Source organism: Papilio xuthus, unplaced genomic scaffold (genome assembly GCF_000836235.2).
Source record: "Papilio xuthus unplaced genomic scaffold, Pxut_1.1 DF826945.1, whole genome shotgun sequence".
NCBI lineage: Eukaryota > Metazoa > Arthropoda > Insecta > Lepidoptera > Papilionidae > Papilio > Papilio xuthus.
In genome coordinates, this window is record NW_013531704.1 from 4,865,254 (window position 1) to 4,879,463 (window position 14,210).

Genomic DNA, 14,210 nt, shown 5'->3' on the forward strand with positions numbered 1-14,210 from the left:
AAGCAGTGGGTACGATAACCTATAACAATAAACATTGCTTTGTACAAGAAATCGTTTTAAAATAGACCTAGGCTAGGGAACAAGGCTTGTAGTATTTCCTAACGAGCTCTATTGGTATCGGTAACTATACGGTAACTTGAGACGAGTCACGCCTCTCAATGTTTTTAACCGTAAAATTACACTGTCGAAGCAAAAATATAAAATATATTGCTATCTCATTTTTTTCAAACAGATTAAGCGAGATGTCTTTATGTTTTTATAAAAATGTTTCGGTAGTGAGAACCCATGCTAACGTATTTAAATTTCGTCAAATGCCTCTATATAATCCTTGTTTTATTTGAGATAAATCTCTTTTATCCGCGAATTTTAAGAAACGTTTTTTTTTATACGTTTGTTTAATATTTACATTTTCTGAGAATATATTTCACAAACAATATGAAACTGGTCTTATAATAATTATGTTTTAATATCTTGCGAGTAGTACAGTAAAATGTTTTCAACTTTTACCTTAGTTTGTAACGTTCTTGTTGTTCTGCCACAGATAATACAATCAAAATGTTAACTCAAGCCCTCAAAAAAGGCTATATTAAATAAATTTATTATTATTTAAAAAAAACTACAAAACCAGTGCTAAACGAATAACTTAGTCTAGCTAATCTTACTACTTACTTCTTACTAATATTATAAAAGAGAATGATTGGATGGATGGATGGTTGGATATTTGTTTGAAGGTATCTCGAGAACGGATTAACGGATCTCGCTGAAATTTGGCATAAATGTGGAACATAGTCGGGAAGAACACATAGGCTACTAATTAAGTTGTTTAATTCCGCGCGGACGGAATCATATACGACAACTTCATTCATATTTTCAATCGATCTTGCGAAGTTATAATTAAACTTTCGAAACCTATAATAGACAAAATACTACTTATTTTTATTAGAATAACCCATTCCTATATTACATTGAACCTCTAATATTCAAAGAATCCTCTCAATATCCCGCTATTGACAATCATCGAGACAGGAAATTGAGTTTTCGTGACTTTGTAGAAACATTACATTATTAGCGAGACCTCTGTTTGTTCTGTTAGATCTTTTTGACAGTAACAAACGTGAACACGACTTCAAAAGCTGCCTTTCAATGTGAATACGAAATTATTTAAACTATTCTGATATTCAATACTTACAATACGATTGAAATAACAATATGGCGAACTGTTTGCCTATTTATGGTTACTTTTATTTCCCAATCTTACTATATAATATTATAAATACGAATGTTTAGATTGACGGATGGATGTTTGTTTGAAGGTACCTCTTTAACGGCTGCATGGATTTCGCTAAAATTTAGCATAGATGTAGAACATAGCCTGGAAAAACACATAGGCTACTAATTAAGTTTTGTTTTAATGCAGTGCGGACGGAGTCGCGGGCGACAACTAGTCATAAATAAAGGATTAACAAAGTTAAAAGTACAGACAAACTTAAGGGAGTAAAATAAAATGTTTGACTAACATACTTTTAGCATTACATACTAGGAAACAGTTAAACGTGAAAAACTGTCTAGTTGTCGTATCCAATTAAGGAATTCTGTAGGACTAATTAGAAATACTAAAAAAAGTTAGCTTACCCGTACACATATTTAATTTATCATGTAATGTAAAATGAACTCTATTGCTAAGGATTAAGACTCTGTATAGTGTATTATTAACATACTTAGGTACCGAGAATTACATAGGAAGAGTTATTTTTCCCGCTTATTTTACCGGAGTTGAACATCTCGTACGGGAATTCTTTAAATAACTTAATTATTTTCGAAATTTTGAATAGGGATGGGTAAGTTCTCGAAATACTGAATAGGTAAGTTAGAAAAGATTGTAAGAAAAAAAATACAATTTTACGTCTTGTGTTAAATAAAAGAGAAGTAACATAAATAAGCATTATATTATAATAATGGCTGAAAAATACAATGTAAATTTTAAAACTTTCACATTCCACTTGACAAAAAAAAATCAGATTTCTTAAAACGCCAGTAAATCTAGATTATACATCATTAAATCTGATTATATATCAGATTTAGATGATAGAAAGTTTAATACTTATACGTAATTTTGTAATGCAACACTTTCGCACATAAAGATGCTAATGCAAGTAAACTGTAGAGACGGTACAAAATAAGATATTTCTTGATTTGATTTATTTAAATTTTGCAGCCGTGAAAACTTATTGAATAAAAATCGTCTTACTTTTTCTACAGTTTGAAATAACTTGAGGTCAAAAGGCATTAGAACGATTTCGTGTTGACCTAAAGCTTTTTAAATTTTAAAGTCGAACAACGCAAATCGATCTTAAAAACAAGCGGAAGAGTTTGTTTAAACGCGCTAATCTCAGGAACTATTAGTCCGATTTGATAAATTCTATTTTTGTTGGATAGTCCATTTATAGGGGAAGGCCTTAGGCTATATGACATTAAGCTGCGACCAAAAGTTTTTGTTTAATTCCGCGCAGACGGAGTCGCGGTTGACAGCTAGTTCTTTATAACTCGTTCCAAGCAACTTCCAGGTCATGTAAAAAAAGTTAACTCTGTAGGTAAACAAGTAACTCTTTTACGGCCATTTGACTAATGGAACTTTGTTGTAAAATGTGTTTAATGTGTAAGTGATTGTGATTGTAATAAATTTAATTCACTGACTACGATTTCAATTCGTCTTTATTACTTTGTAATCTATAAGACAAGTTACATTTATCTGAAGACAAATTGAATAGATTATTAAGTTTTTAAAGGTGTACAAATTAATTGAATTATATCCATGTTTATGTAATGGAAATTTCTAAATGGAATAGAACTGAACTATTTTTATTAATTTAACCCTTTAACTGGAAGAATTTTGTGTCTCGGAAAAATAAAAACTAGTTTTTTTGGTTTATTGTGGATACTTTAATAACTTTTATTAAAGAAAAAAAAACAATCATATTTAGTGGAAGAAAAAAAAACATGGTGGCAATATGCTTGCCAACACATAAGCTCTGTTAAATTCTGTTCATGGATTTTCCTCCTGCAGTTGGTGAAATAATTTAAGGTATTGATGCTACAAAGTGGAAAAAATCATTAAAATGTTGGTGGCACAAATATTGCCATCACCAGTTAAAGGGTTAATAACTGTAAACATTTTAAATGTTTCATATTCACGGTCAGAAACAAAACAGATTTGTTACAGGCACTTTCAAGTTATGAATATTAGACATCAAATGGCCTGCAATATAGACGGTCACGCGATTTATAAAATTTCCTTAATTACACAGTTCATATTAATTTACGTTTAGTTACATAATGGTATTGACTTTTTACATAAGTATTACCTAATATTTGTACATAAGATGAAGCGTTGAAATATTTATAGAAATATATACTATTCAGATCTACTTTCGACTGCTAAAATCGCCCAAAAGCGATATGATAATCAATTTTGAATAGAGTTTGTATTTTAAAACATAAATACAAAGTTTGCAACTGGCGAAAACAAAAGAAACATTGAATCGTACATCGTCTAACTATGGGTTTTTGAGACCAAAATCTGTGTATAAATCATATAGTCATCCCTGTCATTATCTTTGACAAAAATGAGATAACAATATGTTTAAAACGGGGATTTAAATCTCAGAAATTCACGGTAAGTAATTATCAAGTCTAATGTATGATAATAAAAAGGTCAAAAAGTTATTTGTAAGAGAGCCACGTGTTGAAAAGTGTGTCAATAGACCACAGTGTGGAACAGTAACATCTTCATTGAGATAATAATTGACGGTTGAGCCTATGAGCCATTTCACCGGTCTATTCTGCCGGATGCGAGCCGCTAACCAAATCATTACAGCTAGACTTTTTCAAATTCAATATCATTATAACTGATGCATCAAAGCGACCGTCTTATTTGTTTTCTTAGACGCCATTATCTTCAAAATGCAGACGTAGTTTTTTGTCGTTCCAATTTCAAACGACTTATTAGTATACACTAATACGAATATGGTTTTTTTTGTGAACTCTATTACTTATTACGGTCTTTTCATTCGTTGTCCCAATAATCAGAAAGCAATTACTACGATAATAGTCGTGCTGTTCTATCCAGAGAGTTATCTTTAATCTATCTTAATCTTATTGATGCGATATTTTTTTCGTTATCGTCCGAACAGTCGCGTTAAATCGTTTTATTAGCAACACAATGGAGAACCTAAAAAGCGTGTCCAAAAATATCGTCGATCGATACACCTAGTGTAATTTGATTTTCAGCATTCTTGTACGTTCTTTTATTATTTTCTTTTATTCCATCTTTTTGTGTGCCAGTTGCTGCAATTTTTTCTTTAAAATAAATATATAAGAGTTGAAATTTAGCTTAAGTAACGGCCAGCATTACTGTTATTTTTAAATACAATACTTCGTGTACATGAACAAATCTATTTATACTGTATACGCCTTTAACGTCTGAACTCCAGATACAGTCCTACCATAATTTACCTAGTCAGTATAACCACATATAGAAGATAAGTATAATTCTTTTCAAATAACTTGACGACCTAAGATCAACAAGGAAACATTTATACCTGAAGTTTAATAGGAAGGCTATGTAGGCTTTATTATTAATAATCGTTGCGTTCTGATCATTATTTATATTGCCGGGATCACCGATCCAAAGGATATAGAACAGGATTCGTGTGCTCGAAACCAATAAGTTACTGTAAGCGAGTCAAGTTGATCATTGGTGTATTATCGATTCGTGAAAGACAATTTCCATCCGGCAGAGGTCGCGTCGTGAGATACCGAGCGACGTGATTTATGCTATGCGACGAAGAAATGTATTGGCGATTTGATGTACAGTTATTGAGTAGGTACTTGTGTAAATTGTAACATGATAGGCAGTACATTTTTTCGTAGTATATTTGAGAAAGGCTCTTCAATATTATAAAATACTAGTTGTCGCCCGCGACTACCTTCGCGCGTAATTAAAAAAAACTGTTCTTCCAGACAATGTTTTACATCTATGTCAAATATATTCTAAAGATACGTTCAAACATTCATACGTTGAAACATTTACATTTATAATTTTATTTAGATTATTTTTTCAGGTTATTCAAAAGTTTTATTCTTTGGTTCACTTGTTTATTCACAAGACTTCTCTACAAGCAGAGTATTGTTGCCAGTCTCTAACAAGTTTTAACAGAACCATAAACACTTGACATTGGCCCAATCCGATGAGGGAGAGCCATAAACAAGAAACAGAACAGAACAGTTAGATTATTTGTGAGACATATATTCTACGCCTACAAATACCAATTAGTAGATATGTATCTCGTATTTATTATGATAAAAAGAACTCAAATTAAACTTATAAAGATAAAAAGAACTCAAATTAAACTTATAAAGATAAAAAGATAAAAAGAACTCAAATTAAAATATATTCTTGGAATTATTTTAAATACTTTAATGTACTTTATCCGGCAAATAAATCTTTATTTATTGAATTGTTCGTAACACAATTAATTCTTTAATGTTTCCTGTAACGAGGATTTTAATTAGTAATCGAAATAAGAAACAATATTGAATTTTTGACGACTCCTTGATATAAAAAGTCACCTAGATGTTGAAAAAATATAATATTTTATTTTAAACCAATTTGTGAAGGTAATTTTTTGAGAGCAGTTTCTTTTTAATTAACATCGATGTAACGCAAAAAAACAATTTTTTTCGATGTTTAAGAGTTCGCAAATCCAAACATTATTCTAATGCGAGGTTTGAATCGCTGACCATAATACAAATTGATTTCGGAAGCACAGCACTCAGGTTATAACGGTTTTTAAAACTGCGACAAATGTAAAATAGCAAAAGAAAATTACACAAGCGAGGAATTCGGATATCTGTGCTTTAAATTGACCGATTAGTTCTAGTGTGAAGAGCAGTTAACTTCACTAAGCCTAAGAAACATTTCGGTAGCTTTTAAATAACTAACATTCTTAATAAGAATCTTACTAGCCGTCTCCCGCAAGTCCGTCCGCGCGGAATTTAAAACAACACAATAAGTAGCCTATTTGTTCTTCCAGACTATGTTCTATATGTATACCAGATTTAATCGAGAATCGTACAACCGTTCTGGAGATACCTTTGAACAATACATCTATCCATCCATCTAAACATTCGCATTCATATTAGTAAGATTCAAAAACTTGTCCGTTAAAGTCATATTTAAAAAAATGCTTTCATAAAAAATTGTGAATAACAAATTATTTTAGCGTATAAAATGATTATTACGTGTATAATCTTAAAGTGAATTCCATCATCATTATACTTGATATGTTTTAAAGTCAATGACCATTTCAATTGAAGCTTTTAAATCTATTATTAGCAAGAAAACATTTTCATACTACACTACTCTGATGTGATTCAGCCGCATCAATGCAAATTATTGGTTCACGATACGTAATTAAGTGTGTAATTTGGAAAGATATGGTCCATGAGAGATAATTATTTTACCGTATCGTATAATACGGTAAAACCACATAAGACTGCACATTATGGGTTTTTTATTTTAGATGTCTATGTTCAGTAGTTCAAATAGCTAGAACAGAGCAAAAAACAGCTGTTAGTCAATAGATTTAAATAAGTACAAAGATTTTTTACTATGGTAATTATTTTACAATTATTTTTAAGACTGGCAATTTTTGTATTTTCTTCATAATTTATACGGTAGTAGGAAAATTTGTAGCAAAGTTCATAATAAATTTTAAATAATCAATTTTTCTAATAGATTTTTATACTAAAAGTGGCCATTTTAACACATTTTAAGTTTGTTTTCTATTAATAGGTATTTATTTGCGATGTTATTTGTTTAGGAGTCCAAACGGATAGAACGGAACGTGTGTACGAGTCTTCTCAAGAGTTCAAAGAAGCCCTCGAAGCTATCAGAAGGAATACTGGAGCGGTAACACATTTCTATTCTTAACACTTACCCATTTTGTATGCTTACTAAGTGCTGGTTTAACAGTTAAGTTAATGCAATATTCATACGTATAGTTCGCACTTGAATTTAGATAACTAGAATCTAATTAAAAATATCGTGACTAGTATAACTACTGAAATAAGGCGTTAAGTAAAAGTATATGTTGTCAACGTGTATGTATGGACGTTTAAAATTAACGATTGTGGTTTTATATGAAACTAGCGGTCGCCCGCAACTCCGTCTGCGAGGAATTAAAAACATAATTAGTATCCTCTGTGTTCTTCCAGACTATGTTCTATATGTATTCCAAATTTCAACGTGATCCGTTGAGCCGTTCTGGAGATGTCATCAAACAAACATCCATCCATCCGTCTAAACATTCGCATTTATAATACTAGTAAGAAGTAGAGATTTATAGATTTATATTGTCCAGTTATATGTAATTTATATTAGTTAGTTTTTGTTTTAAATTATTATATTTCATTAATTAATATTTTATGTACTAGGAGCGCAGCAAACCGCAGAGGACATTAGAGGCCGAAGAAGGTAGATCACAAGAGGACATTGAACAAGAACTGCTAGATGAGCTATCGCTCCCTGATCCCTGGGAGCTAAACAACACAGCGCGCTCTGAGATGGAGTTGCTATTCTTCAACCGAGTTCCGAAAGTCGGCAGCCAGACCTTCATGGAGTTACTTCGAAGATTGGCTATAAGAAATCAATTTGGTGAGTATGAAACTGAACTTATAACAAGAAACCTTGAAAAAGCTTTACTTGTGATCTGCTTCAGTCTAACAATACCTGTAGTTAGAGAGACCGTATGGCATGCATCTGCTATTTTTAAAACCGTGGGATTTAAATTATAATCATAAAATAACACTGACCTATAGGTCATTCTGATCGCTGGCGCAGGTTCGCACTGCCCATTGTTTTGAACCTCACTCAACTCCTTAAGAGAAAGTATTCATTTTTGTTAGTAACTCTTTCCTAACGTATTAGTACGTAGTTTTATGTACATATTCTTTGTGTTTATATTGTAATGCAATATGTTCAGGGTTCCACCGTGACGCTGTGCAGCGTGTGGAGACTATACGGTTGGCGCCCGCGGACCAACAGGTGTTGGTGAGCGTGGTGTCCGCGCACACACCGCCCGCGTCCTACATCAAACACGTGTGTTATACAAATTTCACCAGGTAACATTTGTTATATTCTTAATTATACGTATAATACTCATTAAGTGTTTACTTTAGTCCTTTAGTGTAGAAATTTCATATTTAATTTTACTAGAATGACGGCCTAATTGACTATTTAACAATCTGTTTTTAGACAATAAGACGTAAAAAATGTTGCTCAAGCTTTTTAACTATTTGTTACACATACAAATATTATTATGTATCTGTGTAGTTCTTGTTTTCTTTTTTGTTCTACTAATCATCGTTACAAATGACACCGACTTACGCCTCTGTGATGATTATTAATCATTATAAATTTGTCAGCCATCAATTCCTGGCAATCGGCATCGAGTTTATGATGGATGGAATCATTCCTACGTCAATACAAACAAAATAGCTTATACGGTCTAACGGGCAAGCATTCGAGGGCGTATTATCTAATCTTAAAGAGAACTTATTAAGAACATTATCACACTACTCAATTTCCAATGCGTTAGCCGACACGACAATTAATCATTACGACTGTTTGTGTCGGAAGATAATAATGTTTTATTACTAAATATAGACAAAATGGTGTTCGTTATAGCTTTACGTAAATTGAGGAAACGCCTTTTGTTAGCCGTTAAATTAGTCTATTGTTCATTATTTGTGAAATGAGGAAATTGTGAAATTAAATCATGAATGAAAACAGATTATCACTATCGCCAGCTGGTAAAGGAGCAATAAACAATATTAGAAGCCTTATATAGCTGGCTGAGTATGCAAAAATCTATAATCAAAAAGAATGTTCTAGAAAGTTTCTTTGAAGATCGCGGTATCTTGTTCAAACGAAAATTGCCACCGAGGACATTTTACTAAGTCGAGTTTTTCATTGCCCTTTTTCTCCCCCACTAGTTTAGAGTACATCGTTTATTCGCACTAAAAGTTTTATATTCACTTTCAAGGTTCGGGTACCCGTCTCCTATCTACGTGAATGTGGTCCGGGATCCAGTGGAGCGCGTCATCTCCTGGTACTACTATGTTCGGGCGCCCTGGTACTACGTAGAGAGGAAGCGAGCCTTCCCAGATCTGCCGTTACCGGACCCAGCATGGCTGAAAAAGGTAATCATCATCATCATCATCATCAGCTCACTATTTGTCCCCACCGAGGGGCTCGGAGCCTACCCTAAGTTAGGGGTGACTAAGGCATAGTCAACCACGCTGGCCAAGTGCGGGTTACTTGACATCACACATATCTTTGAATTTCTTCTTTGATATGTGCAGGTTGCATCACGATGTTTTCCTTCACCATAAGAACGTCGCTTAAATGTACATATGTTAATCGGAAATCGATAAACACATTGGTACATGGCGGGATTCGAACCTAGGTCCTGCAGATTGCAAGTCAAGTGCTTGACCACTGAGCTACCGACGCTACTCACAAAGATAAGGGTAAGAAAAAGGTAATATAACTACTTATAAACAACTTTATAAGAAATGTAAGTTTATTTTTATTACATGCGATGTGATAATATATAGAGATTGTGAATGTTCAAAGTATCATTTTAATTTGTTTGGAAAAAAATTATTCAGTCAACGTTTTTCGATATTAAATTACATGAATATAATTTATACAATAAAAACATCAAAGTATTAATTTACGTAGATATTTATATCAACACAAAATCATAAAATTAGAATTTGGTAATTGGATAATCTATTTTACGATTATTTAAAAACAGTCTTTTTATTTTTTTGAATAAGTTTCAAAAATGAATAATTAAATTCTTAACTTAATTAAATATTAATTTTGTAACCTTCATTACTTTTATTTGACTTGATGTGAAGTAAAGAATTTTCTTTGTTTATTGTTTAATATATTATAAAGATATAACATTAATAAATCTCTCAATGTAATAAATGTGACGCATTAAAACTCTCTGGTTTATTAATCTATGATTTGACCACAAACGTATCTGATTTAAATCTCTAATCTTTGATCAAGCGTAAAATATTTCTATACGAGTTGTTTATGGCTTTAGCTTTGTATGGTCGCACGGCAAAAGATGATTAGCGATAACGAATATTTTATTATTTTAGATTTAATACTAGTTATAATTTCTAAATAAGTTTTTACTTTTGTAGTTTGTACTTCACTTTTTTGTACAAAGTATTACTTTTTATTCTTATTATAAAGACAAAAAGCTGGGACTAAGACATCGCTTCAACCGCCCCGAGCCATGCTCGCCTGACAGCTAGCACAGACTAATTATAAATATTAATAGAGTTTGCAATTGCAAAACTCTTTCTCTCATTTTTTGCTAATCACACTCTATATAGACATTGAGTATGCAATGAAGCATCAAAACATGTTACTCATGCCTTCAATATAGAAAAAAACTAATAATACAGGCCACTTATTTCTATATAATAATAAACAATAAAAATGTTCTAATTTCGAATGTTGCTTTTATTTTTTCTAGCTTTTGCCCGCGACTCCGGCAGCGCGGACTTAAATAAAACATAATTAGTAGCTTATGTGTTCTTCCAGATTCTACTTGTGTGCCAAATTTAATCAAGATCCATTGAGCCGTTCCGGAGATATAATACCTATAAACAAACATCCATCCATCCATCTAAACATTTCCATTTATAATATTAGTAAGATTGTATTATTCGTATGTTTTTATGTTGTTTGTTCTTTGTTAATTCATCTTTATTTTTAAATTATCGTCAACATCCGCCATATTGTTGTGAGGGTACATTTAAAATTATTTGCTTTCTCGTCTGTTTTTGCTGAATGTTCTAAATTCTTGTCATTGCACTCAAGCATTTATCCGATCTTACACGTACGTACATAACATTGGATCAAAAGCGGTGTCTTTGTGGTCGTGTCAACATTTAAAGTACTGTAATCGGCTACAAGATAAAGATATGGTATTCTGGCTTTGGCACAAAAATTCAAGATTAAAAAACATTCAGTTCAAATAAGTTCTTATGAGATAATTAACAGGTAAAATATCATTGATATTAAAACGGGGCAGGCCGTTAAGTCTCAACGATTTTTGCCAATTTTAATATAATATTTTTTTTTCTTCAGCGAATAAATACAAGCAATTTGTAGTCATCAGAATTAACCTAATATTTTTCCTATAAAATTTGTCATAATATTCATTTTTACCAAGCTTATAAATAACTTAATTTAACCCTTATTTCCAGGATTTTGAGACGTGTGTGCTGAGCGGTGACCGAGAGTGTCGCTATGTGGAGGGAGAGACGCACGAGGGCATCGGTGACCATCGCCGGCAGACGCTCTTCTTCTGCGGACACGAACCACAGTGCACGTTAGTGTTTATGACCATGATAAACATTAATTATCTTTTTTTCATTTATTTTGGTAATGTAACAAATAAATAATATACAAAGCATAGTCCACCACATATTGCTCTTAAGATTAGTCACAGCTAAACGTTCTAGTAGTTGTGTTATAGTTAAAATAATAATAGTAGAATTTTGCATCCAGTCCCCCCAAGTAGGAGGATTTTTAGCGCCATCTATCGGTTGAAAAAAAAGTGTTGCTTTAGTTTGATTTCTTTTGGTTGCATATGCAAAATAGCAATAAATGATTGTAGGTAAGGTATATTTTATGAAATAAAATAGTTTAAGGAACACAGAAAGAGAACCAGAGCTATAAGTTTAAATTTTAATATGCAATTAACATTCTCAAATAAATGAAAGCGCCATCTATATTAAAGAGTAAATACTATCAAGAAACAGGTGAAAGTATGTTTGTTATTGCAGGCCGTTCAACAGCCGGGAGGCGCTGCAGCGCGCCAAGCGCGTCGTGGAGCAGCAGTACGCGGTTGTGGGAGTACTCGAGGACATGAACGCGACACTCCTCGCCTTCGAACGATACATACCGCGCTTCTTCAAAGGAGCTTTGAACTTGTACTGGGGTAAGATACATTATAACATAGATTTTCTTACATCGGTATAAAATCGACTAAGCAAGATATTAGTGTCGTAAATCGTCAACAGATGGCGCTGTAACTATTCTTGACTAACTTACGTTGCGTTCACTCTGAAAACCATTGCGTTCAATTTTACTATTGCAATAGACCTTACTCTAAGCTATACATGAATTCGAAAACCTAAAAGCTTTATCGTTAAATTTAATATAATTTTGCAGAAGAACTGAACACGTTCAATCGAATCAACCGAAACGCATTCAAACCGCCAGTGTCGGAGGCGGTAAAGCAAATTGTACGAGCGAACTTCACCAGGGAGATTGAATTCTATGAATTCTGCAAGCAAAGGTTATACACACAACTACGAGCTTTAAGAGACCCTGATATCACACTTACGTTTCCCACCACCACAGTCAAGAAACCAACGAGAACTGACTTCCATGACAATTATTTAAGACCGTAGACATAAATATTTGATAAGTGTATTTATTCTCCACTATCATCATCAAGCCTTACCTTAGGAAAACTTCAAGAAATTACGTTTTTTTTTCGTAATAGGAAAAAAACTATGTTTAGTTATAAGACTGTTAATTTGCAATGCAATAAGACAACATCAAAATGATTTTCCACCAAAAATACATGTACAAAAGTATGTTTTCATTCATCTCATTGTCTTTAAAACAGTGTTAGCAATATGTTTTTGTAGTGTGGAAACTCACAGAAAAGTTGTGTGTAAAGGAAACGTGAGATTTAAAAAAAATCTTGAATGATTAGTAATATTTGTATTGAAGAATGAAGTCGTGAACATACAGAGGCTGACATTTTTATAGGTTAGAAAATTTGACATTAATTAATTAAATCTTTTAAAAATATAGACTAATTAAATCTCCATTTTTTGAAAGTTAGTTTATTAAATTAGAAAAAAATCAATATCATATTGCAAAAAATCTTATAATTTATGTTTCTTATACATTTATTTATCATATTTTTTATATAGTACATTTCATATCCATAAAGAAATAAACAAAACATATTATATTAAAAATAGAACACCACCGTCTGCGGAATCCCATGACTCAAACAACCAGTGGTCAGGGCTGCAGAGACAGAAACCTTCTCACGATGCACGCGGTTTCTAACTGCCTTTTGTATCGGGCCCTTAATCCAACTGTTTAGCGAGAACTTCTTGAGATGTTGGTCGAAGCTCTTCACTATCATGTGTTATAATATGTATAATTTATGTTATAATTAAATTATTATTGTAAGATATTAATATCTAAAACAAATTAGGTACAAATTGAACTGAATTAAGCGGTTTAATTTAATTAAAATCTAATTTTAAAGTTAAACTTAGTCATTGTTTTGTTAAACTTTCAAGAACAAGTTGGTACTGAATTAGATTTTTTTTTTATTATTCATTTAAAATACTCACCGTATACGAAAATGTTTTTAAAACTAAATGTTCTTTTGTGTTGTATTTTGTATAAATATTTAGTACTGAAGAGATATGTGTTTATTGTTTACAATTTAAAAGAGAAATTTTTATCTTAAGGTCGCGCTCTTCGACATTACTAAGAGATAATTGTCTTGTTAATCATTTTATACATTTATATGTCACTATGTTTAGTAACAACATATTTATTAATGATATCCAATAATTGTGATATGTTTAGCCTTACATTATTTTTAAGTGATAATGCTTTGTACATTAAAAGCGTATGATTTTAAATTTTATTTTTTAATTAAATCTTAAATACTAACTGACGATCGCCCTCTAATTCGTCCGAGGGGAATTTGAAAAAATTAAATATTATGTGTTTTGTAATTACCCTTCCAGACTATATTCTATATATGTGCCGAATAACATCAAGATTTGTTAAGTCTTCCGAAGATACCTACAAACATCCATCCATCTAAACATTCGCATTTTTTTTATATCATAAGATGGCAAACGAGCGAGCGGCCACCTGAAATCCCTGAAATAGCGAAGTGACCGCTGCCCATGGACATATGCAATTGCACATGCGTTGTGAGACGATGCACAGAAAGAAAATATTTTCTCTTTCCATGCATCCTCTCATCCGGAAAGTCCACTTCCACTTC

The 14,210-nt window shown here is 32.1% G+C and overlaps 1 protein-coding gene across 4 annotated transcripts in view; it reads left to right on the plus strand.

Annotated features, from left to right (window-relative positions):
* The window catches only part of pip (heparan sulfate 2-O-sulfotransferase pipe), a 51,170-nt gene extending 38,183 nt beyond the window's left edge, over positions 1-12,987 (plus strand). For all 4 annotated transcript variants that reach the window (XM_013316536.1, XM_013316534.1, XM_013316533.1 and 1 more), the window contains exons 4-10: positions 6,882-6,970; positions 7,495-7,714; positions 8,043-8,181; positions 9,105-9,261; positions 11,359-11,483; positions 11,941-12,095; positions 12,329-12,987. In XM_013316536.1, the coding sequence (XP_013171990.1) occupies positions 6,882-6,970; positions 7,495-7,714; positions 8,043-8,181; positions 9,105-9,261; positions 11,359-11,483; positions 11,941-12,095; positions 12,329-12,570 (1,127 nt within the window). In that variant the 3' untranslated portion in view covers positions 12,571-12,987. The remainder of the gene's footprint in view (positions 1-6,881; positions 6,971-7,494; positions 7,715-8,042; positions 8,182-9,104; positions 9,262-11,358; positions 11,484-11,940; positions 12,096-12,328) is intronic.
* The last annotated feature ends 1,223 nt before the right edge of the window (positions 12,988-14,210 follow it).